The sequence below is a fragment of the Hemibagrus wyckioides genome, linkage group LG11, assembly GCF_019097595.1.
Source record: "Hemibagrus wyckioides isolate EC202008001 linkage group LG11, SWU_Hwy_1.0, whole genome shotgun sequence".
NCBI classification, from domain to species: Eukaryota; Metazoa; Chordata; class Actinopteri; order Siluriformes; family Bagridae; genus Hemibagrus; species Hemibagrus wyckioides.
In genome coordinates this window covers 21,174,447-21,189,221 of record NC_080720.1, presented here as the reverse complement: position 1 = coordinate 21,189,221, position 14,775 = coordinate 21,174,447, and the positions used below count along the sequence as shown (strand labels likewise).

The 14,775-nt window shown below is 38.3% G+C and overlaps 1 protein-coding gene across 3 annotated transcripts in view; it reads left to right on the top strand.

The window, feature by feature from the left end:
• Positions 1-14,537, top strand: part of uba7 (ubiquitin-like modifier activating enzyme 7) — a 41,703-nt gene extending 27,166 nt beyond the window's left edge. Inside the window, exons 22-24 of one of the 3 annotated variants that reach the window (XM_058404119.1) lie at positions 11,087-11,188; positions 11,656-11,738; positions 13,257-14,537. In XM_058404119.1, the coding sequence (XP_058260102.1) occupies positions 11,087-11,188; positions 11,656-11,738; positions 13,257-13,389 (318 nt within the window). In that variant the 3' untranslated portion in view covers positions 13,390-14,537. Of the gene's footprint in view, positions 1-11,086; positions 11,189-11,655; positions 11,739-11,938; positions 13,211-13,253 lie in introns of those variants that run through there. The other 2 variants (XM_058404118.1, XM_058404120.1) reach the window with 2 other exon arrangements.
• Positions 14,538-14,775: the final 238 nt, after the last annotated feature.

Below are 14,775 nucleotides of genomic sequence, written 5' to 3'. Positions count from 1 at the left end.
CTGGAACATTCAGCATGAACCCAAGCTCTGAGTTAAGTAACTGCACATGTTCCAAGCACATGAGGCATATTCATAGTAAGCGCTATATTATAGTTTTAAAGAAGAGCTTAGATTGAAAGAAGATTCAAGTGAAAGACTTTGACCTTATCATCACCTTTGGTTCACTCTGTTGGGGGTTATTTGTACCTGGACTGACATATTAATTTGCTTTCCTAGCTAGAAAAAGAAACAAAAGCATTTTTGACTAGTTTCCAGCAAGCCTAGCCCTTTACTGGACTGCTTTTATCATGTCACATCAACATGGGAATGGTTCAGAAGCCTAATCCTAGATCTCTGATCTTCTACCCAAATGATTCACTCCTTGTGTCTTTCCTTTTCCAAACCACACCTCGCTCATCATCCTCTCTTCTGTTATCATGAACACTCTCTACACCTCTTTTTCTTCTGTAGTTTGTCCATCCTTCTGTTACCAACAAGTGACATATGTTGCTGATTAAGGCTTTTGTTAGTGAACTTTCACCCCAAGGAAATAAAATCTCACAAATTGAGCATGCACACACACACTCTCACACACAAAGACACACACACACTCTCTCTCTCTCTCTCTCTCTCACTAACACACAAACATGCAAACACACTCTCTCTCTTTCCCTCACTCTCTCTCTCACATGCACACACACACACGCAAACACACACACACACATTCATGGTTCTACTTCTGTAAATCAGTCCTACAGTCATCTATGTAAAATAATTTCAGTAGGTTCAGACCGTACTAATTTAGAATTCAAATTTCACAATACTCACATGAGGAAACAGAATCAGTGCAAAGTTCTTTTTCTCTGAAATCAGCTAGATGCATTTGCATTCAGTTCAAACTATCTCAGGAATACTATACATATAATATTTTTTCCACAGTAAGACACCAACCCTGTGCTCTGACATGTCTCACATACAGGCGGAAAAAAAAGATAGAACAGAGCAAAAGAGCGATTTCTGTTATGCTGCATACACTTGGCTGCCACTTCTCACTTCTGGCACCATCTTATTGGATTTGTCCCTGTTTCAGTGCCTTGAAATGAAACACACATGTTCCTGGATTATTTTTGGACCCTGTCTTGTTGATTTTATGTGATCTATTGGAGCGTACATTAGATTTATCATCCAGTGCTGGATTCTATCCAAAGATACTGCAGACGTTTTTTGATTAACCTCCACTTCACCTCACGTCAAGCATCCACTGCAAGGCCGCTCTCTGTGTATCTTACACCTCTCACTCACCCTTAGTGACCCGGGTTCTGGCACTCATTATCATCTGCCTACATGGATTTGCTTAAAAAAACTTTCATTTGCTGCTATGTGTGTGTGTGTATGTGTGTGTGTGTTAAAAACACACTGACACATTACATTTGCTACAGCAGGCTGCCCATCACAGTTTTTCCAACAGATTTTAAACATAATTTGTGCAACAAAGCAAAAGCAAAAAAATAATAAATAAATAATAAATGTGACATTTAAGTTCACTGAGCTGCTGACCTTTTGGCACATGTTCCTGAGATAGCAACTGTTTTCACTGTCACACAGTCTAAAACTTCTGTTTTTATTTTAGATAATGATAATGGGCTAGGCAGTGTGATGGCAGTCTCAACTCAAATAGGAAGTGTGCAGCCAGAACCTTGGTGAAAAAGCATCTGTTACTGTAACATGCAATTTAAATGATTAAATATTAAATACATCGCTGATAAATTTTTTTGCTGCTCTCATTCACCTCTGCAACTTCAGTCATATGTTCGATTTTAAGAATACTCAGATCGAAGTATAGTACAGGATTGACCAACACTCTCTTTAGACTTTAGCTTCAACCATCTATCCATTTTTCTGAACTGTTTATCCTACACAAGGAGCCAAGGGACTGGTCTGATTGTAAGGCACAATCACAAACACACACTCACACACCCATTCACACTCTACAGACAGTTTAGAGATGCCAATCAGCCTAAAAACCATGTCGTTGGACGGGGGGAGGGAACCCAGGGGAAACCCCCGAAGCATGGGGAAACACACACAGGGCAGAGGTAGGAATCGAACCCCCAACCACAGACATCTGAGTCAAACATGCTGCTCAAACCACCCATTTTTTTTATAAAAATCATGTCTTTTCTTACACACTCTGCACTGCTGTAACACAGGTTACCTGACAGAACTTTTACTTCAGCCTAATGTTTAGATTTTCTACTTGAGTATATATATATTTAGTAGTGCCATAACTCTCTTTTGTCATTCATGTGACATTTACTTTTTATCCTATTCTTAAATGTCTCCTTGTTAAGCTTGAATACCATGTGTAATTATTGTTCTTGTTCAACAAATCATATCAAAACCTAAGAACACCCCATATATTTGTGATTAACATTATTAATAGGGAAACTGGCATTCTGCTTCTGCCCAGCAATGATTCTGCGCATAAACACAATGTGCATGTGTTCGTGTGTAGTTGAAAGTTTTCATCTCCCAAAATAGGAAGTAGATGGTGTGGGACGCATTTTAACACCATTGTCTTTAACAGCTTCATATACCACAAGTAAACAACATATCAGCCATATGGAGAAAAAGGAACCCCATCCTGAGAGAAGAACTAAATCAGATAGAGATCATTGTTTGCATAGAGTCTCTATAGTAAAAATATTTTGCAATTTCATTGTGTGTGGCGTGCTTGCATTACGTAGTTAGGTAAGGAAGTGGTGTTTCCAGTAAATACTGGCTGTTTTACTGTGTTGTGTATCTATTCTGCAAAAACATACTTTCAGAAAGTCAGCAAGATTTATTTTTGCTTCAGAATTTCAAGAGTCACAGGGTTTTTCTGAGCCTTACAAGACAAAAAGGATAACAATTAGATTTTTTGACACTAAGTGAGTATGACCTGTCTAACCTCACTCTCGCTCTCAGAGAAATGAAAATGTGTGAGCTATACCGATGCTCTCACTAAGCCACTGCAAACCATTTTAGACACAGCCTTCAGTTGGCACCAGCCACATCTACACCCCCTCACCCCCAAACTGCCTTCATTTCCTGTCTGGTTCACTCCAATCTCAAACCCTGCACTTTTGACACTCGACACCAGTCAAGCCAGGTGTTATCACCACTTTATATAATTACCTTGTCTGTGAGAAAAGCAGATATGCATGAGTTTCAAGAGTTTTCGATTTCCTAGTGGAGCCTGTTAAGGTATCCCAGCTGTAGCTAATACAAACAATTAACTACATGTCATGGCCATGCTTTTCACAACTGAAGAGCAGTTTACTTCAATATGTTAAGAAAAAAACCTCATCCTGTGCTTCCTCAAGATTACAGCTAATTCAGGAATTAACAGTTTTCAGTATGGAACAATTAGGGTAAATGATTCATATAGTAATATATTTACCCCTGTATTTTACATCTTCATTTGTGGGTTCAACATACGTGAATATATAGTTCTGCAATCTAAACATCTAACATGTTCATGTTGGACTATATCAATACAGTATATTCTTGTATGAGAATTTCTGTGAAATTTCTGGTTAGCTCATATTTTAGTTCTGTTCGATCCCAACCGATATTCAGCACTCCATAGATCAGTGAACCCCTGTTTGAGTAGTCAGAGATTCCCAGTGCATGGATTGGAAAAATATATTGGTACATATTAGTTCTTAATGCAGTCAATACAACATTTATGTTAAAAGCATCTATCTTTAGATAGTCTATATTTAGATGATCCAAATTTGTATGCAATAGCAGTAATACATTTTGAAAGGTTGTCTATTTCAGTTTTACTTATTGACCAACACACGGTTCATTGTATTCAGTACATTGTTATCTAAACCTGTCAGTTACTTGGAATCCTGCTCAGTGGAATTTAGGATTAGGTTAGAATTCACCTAAAATTTAACCTAGACTTTTACCTAGAATTATACCCAAAGGTTTGTGGACATATGACTATCACAGGCATTTGTAGTTCTCCAAATTGTTGCCACCAAGATGAAAAACAATGTCAAATATGGCTTTGATTTTTGATTAAGCATTAAGATTTCCTTTTACTGGAACTAAGAGACCAAAAAATGTTCCAGCATGACAATTCCCCTGTACACAAAGTGAACTGCTTGAAGAAAAGGTTTTCCACTGTTGATGTAGAAGATTTCAAGTGACTTGCGCAGGGCCCTGTGCTTAGTGTCTGACATTTATTAATGTTTTTTGTAGCTGAATGGGCAAAGAACACTGCAAAAATGTAGTGAAAAACTTTTCCAGAAGAGTGCAGCTCATTTTAACCACAAATTGTGACTGAATATTGAATATTGCAGCCCTCAAACTTTTGGCCATTTAGTGTATATGCAACAATTTTGTTTTTTGGTGAAACACCAGAATAATAGCTTTAGTTATACTTTATGCAAAGTTGAGGCAATCAGCCAGTGGTGTGTGGCACAGATGTACAGATCACCAATCGCTAATTGTGCAATGTCAGCAGACATAAAGATAAGTGTAGGTCTGTGCAGGACCATGTGATTGTACTGACTGAACAAAAGTGTTGCTTACATTTAAGGAGTTGACATTTATGAGCCCATGTGACTAAAAGAATCAATACTGGTCAATATTGTTGATGAGTCAACCAGTTATTGTTGATCCTGCTTGTAGCTGCCTCTTTAAAGTCTGCAACTGTAGACTGTTGTGTCTAGAAAGTTAGTACATGAAGAGTGAAACATATCAACATCTGCAACAGGAGAGCTAGTCTAGACATTTTTATTCTGACTAGATTTATTTGTTTAAACACCCACATTTTGGTCTAGGCCATTTTGATTTATATAAGAACCCGTAGAAGCATGTCACCATGTCATTGGTAATCGATGCGCTACATTTATACGACTATTGATCTCTTCAGAAGGGATGAGATCCTGTCCCCAGATGGACATGAGACTGATATATGGGCCTTGTTTTCATCTGTGTGAAAAAGGAGCCCTCAGGCAAACTGCACCATTTGTTTGCTGCCTGTATTGATGGAGTCCTTCTGGCACGAGTCGTCAGTGTAGTGAAGAGACCCTCATTGGCAAGACAATTGCTCCAACTTCTGTTTGCTATTTAACACGTCAAAGGGCCCGTTGAATAGAAGGCAGTAGCTAGAGTGTAAGTGTCAAGCCTTCAGGAGACAAATACCATTCTGCCAACCCTCTCCCTCCTTTGTTCACCTTCTTTACTGGATTGCTGAATATGCATGGCAGAGATAAGAGAGGTTAAAGGGTAAATGAATTAGGGCTTGGAAGGGGGTGAGCTCAAAATGGCAGGGGGGTCTGTGTGCTGTAATGAAATCAAAACAGGACCACATTTATTGTTTTTTTCCTTTTCTGATAATCTTATGCATATCCTAGCATTCAGCTAAGCTATATTAAAATATATTATATAGCTATAGAGTGACACAGCAGATCTGTAATGCAGTAATACTACAAAGCTGTGCTAAAGTAAGCTGACATCTGTCACCGTAAAGTCACTCCACTGACTCAGGTCACTCAGCACCTCCTAATTGTGGACACACTTTCAATTCGTTCACTCTCCTTTTACGGTTCTTTGGTGGACGGGCTATCCATCTGTTCTAACACGACGAATAGAAAATAAAATGACTAAAAGTGAGTGAACACAGTGGTTTTACATAGTCAGAATTGTAGCCACAATATGGAAGTGAACCTTACTCATAAGGTCTGTGTTACTTATATTTAGCTTTAAGTTATGTAACTGATTGATTATATTAAATAGAATAAATACAGAATATAAATGTGTATATTGATTCTTAATGCAATCAAATTACAATACAATACAATTAAAATACATTATTCAAAATGAACAGATAAAGGGTTTGTCTTCTTCTTCTTCTTCTTCTTCTTCCTCTTCTTCTTCTTCTCAGAAAGGTTCACCGGACATCTGGTTGAGACTAGAGTTTGATTGCATAATCAGGTTAATTTTACTTTTGAAGTATGAGTAAGCAGAAGCACATGGAATGATTAAATTCCAACTTCATTTACAGGCATTTACAGCATTCATTAATTCATCCTTAGTAACTGTCTGATCAGGTTACGGTGGGTTAAATTAGGCTTCTGCGTTGTTATTATTATTTAGGGAAATAAAACCAACAAAATTCACTGAAAAAGTTATGATGAAGTTGAGTCATGGGAGATCAGGTTGAGGTAGAAGTCACAGACCATGCTGACAGTATTGACATTTCTACCTCTGGGATTTTTCTAATGATTCCCAGTCCAGTGTTTGTTTCTAGGGGGATCATGACAAAGATCATATTTAATCATTTTTACAAAGAAATCCATGCAAAAAAGCAAATAAAAAAACCCTTTAGGTATAGGCCAGACCATCTTAGGCATAAATCTGAATACAGAAAAAGATCCGTTTTGTCTTTTTACTCCTAAACACTCATTTTTTTCATGGATCAGCTGATTTTCCAGTGTTTATCATCTCACGCCATGTATTGACTTTAGTAGTCTCTCTGTGTTAAAAGGTCTTTGTTATAGCACTAGAGTAACCATCCTTAAATGGCAGTGTGGTTTCTGTTAACCTGACGTGTTTAAATACATAAGAACAGCATGCTCACATGAGAGAGAAAGAGGAAATGGATTGTTCTTTTTTTTCCTCTTAAGTCAAGCGCCATGTATTTCCTGAGTTAGCTGTTGTTTATACAAACAAGGCTGGACTAGTGATGACTTGGCATCATAGTTTGAGAACAAACTTTGTGAACTTTGTGAACAGAATGTTCAATCACCACACTTTAATAAGCATGCTTATTATATTGAAGGCCAAGCAATATCTGTGCATGCAAAACTATAGCATGGTGTGTAAAGTTTATGTGGAAAAAACGTACTCATCTTGTATTATTTTGTGTGTCCTGTTCGACAGATTTGACCGTTACTTTTACTGTTATTTTTAGCTGAATTCAGGAAGGCTTGATTTAGCTTGATTTACAGGGAGAGAAACTTGCTGCAACTTTCCTGTCTTGGGTCTTTTCCTGGCTCAGATCTGGTCATTGTGTTAAACACTACATTGTACAATTGGCAGTAAAGGTAAAGCATTTTTAAGAGTAGATAGTGTTTATGTGTGTGTGAGTGACCCCTTGAAGATGATCCTGGTGCACCCAATATATATACCTGAATCATTTTCAGTTACACGGTGGATCTGGAATCTATCTTGGGAACACTGCCTGGGACAGGAATTCATACTTGTTGTTGTTTATTCTTGTAATTTAGATGTTGTGTACTGGCAGGCTAGAGAATGGCATGTTTGTCCTATTTCTTGTCTTGAGATCTACTGCAAAACAGTTTAGTCTAAATTGTTAGACTTTTTGCATTGTAGATGTTAGGGGGCTGTGGAATTCGCATCATGACTGAGAACAATCATAAAGCATTCGTAGAAATATGGATGGGAAGTGGTTGTTGAAGCCAGCAGGTTATTGGACACTTTTCCAGTCCCTCCAGGATATAATGATTTTGTGATCGCAGAAATTAACACAACATCATTTAAACTGGACAGTTTTCTCTGGACATTGCAATTTTTCAAAATTAGCACAGATTTTCCACAGATTTGGGCCAAGACATGTAATGTGACATCATCATAACACACATTCAGCCAAAAGCCTGAAACTATCATCACTGATAGTAGTTTAAATGAAGAATCCTGTGTTTTGTAACTTCACAAATTGAAGTAGTTTTCCATTCAAAAAACAATAAAAACCTATCACAAATTGTAGGGGAAAAAAGAAGCAGCAAAAATATTTGTGGTGGCAATAGTCACAGAAAACTTGTGCTGAAAACAGTCAAAGACTGCCAGATTACAGTGGAACCAAAGTCTATTGCAGGGCCAACACTGAAGAATTTACACAGGATTGGGTGCTGGTACACCACAGGAGTCCATGCACACACATTCACACCTGTACTCTACTAGCATGTTTGGTTTTGTACTGTAAAAGGAAGCCGGAGAACCCAGAGGAAACCCATGTGATAACCAGGAGATTCTCGATGACGGGGTCTGTTCAGATCAGTCTGTTAAAACTGTGTCGTGTGTGTGTTTGTTAACATTAAATAGTATAATAGAGAAGTTGTGCTTTCCATCACGTTCCACGTTCTGGCATGGCTTGAGTAAAGACACATGGTGAAGTCAGAGGAAGCCCTGATTACAATGTAGCCTCTGATATACGCAGAACAGATGACAGTTTTGGCTCCGGTCCATTTGGCTAGCAAAAACCTCAAGTCTCTAGTTTGTCAGTTCAACATTGTTGTATGTTTTATACTAGATGTAGAGCAATGCTTTTAAAGTAAACATTTTTCTGCACTATATATAAATACAGTGTTTCGATTCAGGCTTTTTTGAGGTACCTCAGTACTGTACTGTATGCTTTAAAGCATATTCAGTGATCACTTACTAAAAACCGACCCTATGGTTCCTGAATCTTCCTGAGGCTGGACATTTTCTCAGCTGTGAGAAAATGAGAAAAAAAAGACTGTTTCTACAAGATTTGCAGGAATGTTTTAATGGTTTCCAGAGAATGTCTGGATTCCGGTGTTCTTGCTTATTTTTAAACCCCTGTGGAGTGGGTAGAGTAGCTGGCATCGCATTCCCACATGTGCGGCTGCTGATCCTCAGCTCTGGTTGGCTGCAAATGCTCCGTGGCATTCTGTGATGAAGTGTATGGCAAACCTCCAACCTATCTTCCAAACAGTCTTTTCCTGCAAGAGTTAGAATATCATTTTGTTTGCTCTCTGTCAAGATGCATTGTCAGATACAAGAATGTTGTATTGATTTAATCAGGAATTAAATAACAACACATGGTGATAATGATTAGATTATAAATAGTACAGAGAATAATATTCTAGTCCTGGATTATTGTGTCAACAATCATGATTGGGGGAAACCTCAAGACAGCATCACGTTGATATATATGACAATAAATTGCACAAAGACTGAATAGTTATACGATTAAATTGCCTGCTTAAATTGATTTTTATTCTTCTTTATTTTAAGGTTGCACTAAATACAAGACTCTGCCTGATGTAGATATGTTAATATATGGTTAAGGGCTGAAGTGATTATCAGAAGAAAGCCTGTACTGCAGCTTTACAGCTCCAGGGTCTACGGTTCAAACCTAAGCTCAGGTAACTGTCTGTCTGGAGTTTTCCTCCGGGTTCTCCGGTTTCCTCTCACCTCCCAAACAGATGTCAGTAGGTGAACTGACTAGGTCTTAATTACTCCTAAGTGTGAAAGAGTACATTATAGGATGAATTCCAGACTCAGTCCAGCAATCCAAATTTACCACAAGCAGGGGAAAGCTGTTACAAAAGATGACTGTTTGACTTAATGAGACTGTACCTGCGGCCCAAATTGTATTCTACACACTGTGCACTTTCAGTAGAAGGGTCTTATCATCACAAAAGGAACACAAACTTTTTTTACTAAACTTAGAAGTATAAGCCATTTTCCAGTCTATGGTAAATGATGTCAAAAGCAGGTAATACGACAACACTAGCTTCAACAGAATATAGTGAAATTCTAAAAAGGTTGATCACACATCGTGGGCTGACTGGGAAGATGTCATATCTAGCTCCTCCATCTTTCCTTACAGAAGCAAAGCGGTGAGCATTTTCCACAAATTCCAATATTGTATTTATTTATTTTTGTTGGGGGGTTGAATAAATGCATGGTCCAGAAACTTGAGGTGCACTTCTTGTTTCACACTATTTCACACTATTTATACTAAAAATATTTTGGAATAGTGGTGTACATATGCGATTTAGGACACACAAAATTATGTCTTTACAAGAGGGGAATAATTTATACTTGCATACACACACCATCTCTCTCTCCCTCTCTCTCTCTCTCTCTCTCACACACACACACACACACACACACAATTTAATAGATGAGAGAGTCTGGAGTCAACAAGTATCGGGTGTCAGCAGTGTGGTTAATGGGCAGGTGCTGCAGTAAGATGAGATTTACTGATTGAACCAACAAATCTGGGGTTCTGATAAAGAGATGCAGCAGAACATATAAGAGTCATGTACAGCTACACTATCCCACTATATCCAAACAGAGCAGCTGTTGGTTATAGTTACAGTAGCCTATATTCATACATTACACTGCAGATTATTTGTGGCTTAATGAATGTTAAAAATATCTTTTGGCAGCTAGAATGTTGCTGGAACCTACATTTTAAAATAGACAGTAAAAGAAAGGCTAACTGTGTTGCATGAATGCATTCTTTGATGGACTATGTGTGGCTGGAATCGACAAGTGTGTGTCGCTGGCCAGAATCAAGCACATCCTGTGGAACTGGGCACAGGCCTCGATGTGTAATAATTTGTTCCACACTGTAAGCCAAATGCACACAGACACTCTTACAAAGATACAAATGTTCTGGATGAATGCTGAGCATTATGAGTTCTGTGCACATTTACTCTAGATATATACAGTACATTTGTGAACTAAAATTACTTTATTCATGGCTGAGTTTGGAACATATCTAACCAGATCAAGTGAGAAATACAGAAGCTTGAACATTTGAAACCTACACTTTACAGAAGTGGAGTAAGGTGTAAAGATTACATGTGTTTAAATTTGGTAATAACAGTAGTTCTTGACTGCCTGGTGTTTTCCATCGCTTTTTCTATTGTTTGTCCAAAATATTTGTGGGACTTTCAGCCTACATTACATCATTTTTTTTATTTCCAGTCTTTGCCTGTGGTCCTCCATTATAGCTCCCTTAGGATGTGACCTCAGAGCCCAGAGAGGCCTGTGTTTGGGCTACGCTCCAGACTTGTGGATGAACAATTATATTGTTAAAACAACAGAATGTCATTCAGACTTTTTTTCTTGGTCATGTTTTTCTTTTCTTCTCCCGCTCATTCTTTTGCTCCCTAGATCCCTAGCCACCTCTGATCATATGGTCATTTTTACAAACAATTCCATTTCCTTCACAGAACCATATTAGACATGTTCATGTTCTTTTCTGGTGTGATTGCTGTGGAGTGCGCTAGTGTGTTAAGAACTGATGTGTTGCGTCTCTCTGCAGGTTGCGGGGAAAGAGTACTCCCTCTGGGACCAGATTCTGGTGCAAGGAAGAAAAGAAGGACAGGAGGAAATGACAGTGGAAGAGCTGCTGAAATACGTCAAGGTTAAAGCAAAACCACTAACACACACACACTTACAAACACACACACAAATCAGTCTGAGCTGAATATCACACCACACAGTGATCATTGCAGGCTATCAAGTGCCTGAGCTGTTTCCGTCCTTTCTTTTCTTCTCTCCGTCAGCACTCAATGTCGAGATGGCCCACTTCCCTAGTGACCCCATGTTCCTTCTCACCAGGGCCAGCTGATACATTTCACAAACACACACACACACACACACACAAGCATGAGCATCATGAATGAGATAAAGTATGGTATGAGGTAGAATGTGCTACTGAAGTGAAAAACTTGTATTATATAATATAATATTTAATATATAATTTACATTTTTAGAATTTTGTATTAATGTAGTGTAATATGTGAGTTTTTTTCATGCTAAACTCCCACAACAACCACATGTGATCCTGTTGCACTGGTAAAAGTTTGTTGTGTTTTCTCTTAATTTCAGGAAAACTACCACTTGGAAATCACGGCTCTGTTTTATGGACCTGCAATGCTGTACCCGAAAGACGATGATCGACTTAAACAGAGGTGGGGATTTGTAATTTCAACTCAAATTAAAGTATTTTATATATTCCTTATTTTAAAAAAAATATTATACCCCTACAGTTATGGATGTTACTCCTTTATTATCTTTTAATATCTTTATTAGTGCTATTAGATTTGATTCCAAATGTAATATTTGTGAACGATTTTGTATTTTATAGACTTCCTTTTTCTTGCACTTTCAGAAGAACAGACTTTTGAGCTCTCTTGTGTAAGGCAGTTTTTCTCATTTCACTTCCTCTAATGGGAAGAAAATACATTTTTAAAGAGATACAGAAGTCAAATGGATGCAGGATGAGTAATTTTGGCAAAAATCCAAAAAACATGCTGTTTAATTTTGATCAAGTTTGTTGAGCTGTTTTGCTCAAGGAATTAGTAGGTCAGTTGTGTATTTCAAAACACAGTGTGCTATTGTTCATTTCTCTTAACACCATAAGAACAATTAACATCAAAATACCATGTACTCAATCAGCTAAATGTATATAAAATACCAAATTACTTTCTCTGCGCAGGTTGTGTCTGTCCATCTCTACTGCCAGAACTGACCACATCAAACATGACACTTACATATCATGCCTCAAAGTGTTACATTAAACAGTTAAAAGGCAGAAAGGAATTGTTAAGAAACCCATCCATATTTCAGCCATGACAACTCTCCAAGTAAAGTTTAAGTATTTATTGATGGTTTTAATGGAGATGGAATGTAGATAGCTTTGGTCTTTGTGGCTAGCAGCTGGACAGTGCTGAGACTTCCTGTGGGCCTGAGCAACACAGATATCGAGAGACATGCTGTGGAGGAGGAGGGTGAGAAGTGAATTCTCGGGTCTAGCCCGGAAGTTAGACAGGATAATAAAGGGTTACATAGATGAAGAAGCGTGGCAATAGGCCTCGACGAGCGAGAACCAATCAGCATGGGAGAAAGAGTTTCATGTCTGAACCAAACACATTCCTTAGGGACTGTGCATGTCTTAGCAGCTTTAAAAGATGAGCAGCTTGTTATTCACCAATCATCATCTTAACCCTCAGGTCTTTACACCTGTCAAAAGAGCTCCAGCTTCTGTCAGGGATCCCTTTCCTCTTCCGGGTCTCATCTTTGTAGACGAATGTGAGGACAAAGCAATCAGAGTCTGTGCCATGTGTTGTTTTCTTCCTGTACTGCAACAGCAGCAGCGATATTCTGTGTTTACACTCATTTGTGAGCGAATGTCAGGGTGTTAACAAGTAAAGGAAAGCCCATGTAACACCTCATCCAGGAACACACGTTCAGCTGCTCTGAAACTTTCATTTGCTTGTACTGTATCCAAACAGTTTAGCACGTGGCTGCAGGAAATTCTGCATGGAACACAAACACCATAACAGAGATTTCCTCTGTTTTGCTGGCATGATGGTGACCTCCCTCTTCCTCTGTGATCATTTACAGCACAAATATTCTCCACGTGAGCCCTGGATGCAGTTTACAGTGGTAGTTGTCTCCTCCTGAGAGAAATGTTTTCTTTTCAGCAGAGTGTCAGAAGTTGTCCAGATGGTCACCAAGACTGAGATTCCTGCTCACCTGCAGATGCTGGAGATCATTCCTTCTTTCAAGGAGGATGAGGATTGTGAGAAGGTTCCACCAGTTAGGTACCTCTTTAGATGAGGTCAGCAAGATGGGAATGCAAAATAAAGTCAACTGTTTTCAATGTCAGCTTTATCACATTGTTCTAGTAAAAAGAAAATACTGTTCATTCTCTTTATAATAGTTTCTTTAATTAGCTCTGTGATTTCTCTCTCTCTCTCTCTCTCTCTATCACACTAAAAATCTGGGAATTCTTTTTCATTCAATGTAGGAAATAAAATGAAGGTTATAGAATTTAATGAATATTTAATATTTAATATTCTGCACTTATTTTATCTCCCTATTTAAATGTAAGCAAATTGGTGATATTGAGCATGTTAACTGCTTTGTGCAGAAGGTCAGATTTTCCTCATGTCTAATCTCTTCTACTAAAACTAATGTGTAATCTCTTCTGGAGTGTTCAGGTGACGTTCTGATGGATTTGAAATGGATCGTAATGTTTTGCACAAACTTGTGAAGTCCATGTCAGCTCGAGTGCACCCTGTCATTAAAGCAAAAAAGGGGGATACTTTTTATGTATGAGATTCTTGTTAATATGTTAATATTTCTAATGAATTGTGTTGGGTTCAACTGGAAAAGAATGAGAAAGAGAAACATTTTTCATGAGAGAGAGGTTAATGATATATCAGGAGCCAATATTCTCTCTAACATTCAAGTCAAAGATAGTGATCAAATGCGTCCTCTTGTTAGTGAGACACTGTGACACCTGTAACACTGCCTCTGTTCACCCCAGTGTTTTGTCATACACAGATTATCACACACTGCTATCAGCTTATCATTTAAAACAATGTAAACACTCTAAAGAACACTCTAATCTTGTCTGCTCCATTTTATTCAAAGGCTTTTTATTTGAGTTATACATTGTTAAACCTCTTTGCTACTCTCATGTCCTGCATTTGTTTATAATATGGAGGGTGGGTGCATGCATTGTGGGTAATTATACAGGGACTGGCTGAAACAATGGGACAGCTAGCTCAGAGGTGCTGCAGAGAACATGCTAATGTGTAAATCTGCAAGCTGAAAATTTCAAGCTATTACTCTTGACCAGCTGTGTAAATACATTTTTTTGTCATGCACAGGACAGAACCAAAAGAAATAACTCATTCCAAACCTTACGCCATGTCTATTAAGGTGACATAGTAAAAATAAAGACAGATTATCATTTTTGCCTCTACACTGACAGTTTGCCTCTCAGCTCTTGGATTGTGGGTTTGAACACTGCCTTCACCCTTTGTGTATGGAGTGTTATCTTCTCCCTGTGTGTCAGTGGTTTTCTCTGGGTACTCCAGTTTCCTCCCCAGTACAAAGATCAGTGTTGTATGTTGATTGGCATCTTTACATTTTCCATTGTATGTGTGATTGTGCCCTGTGATGGTTGGCACCCTGCCCAGTGTGTACCGCACCTTG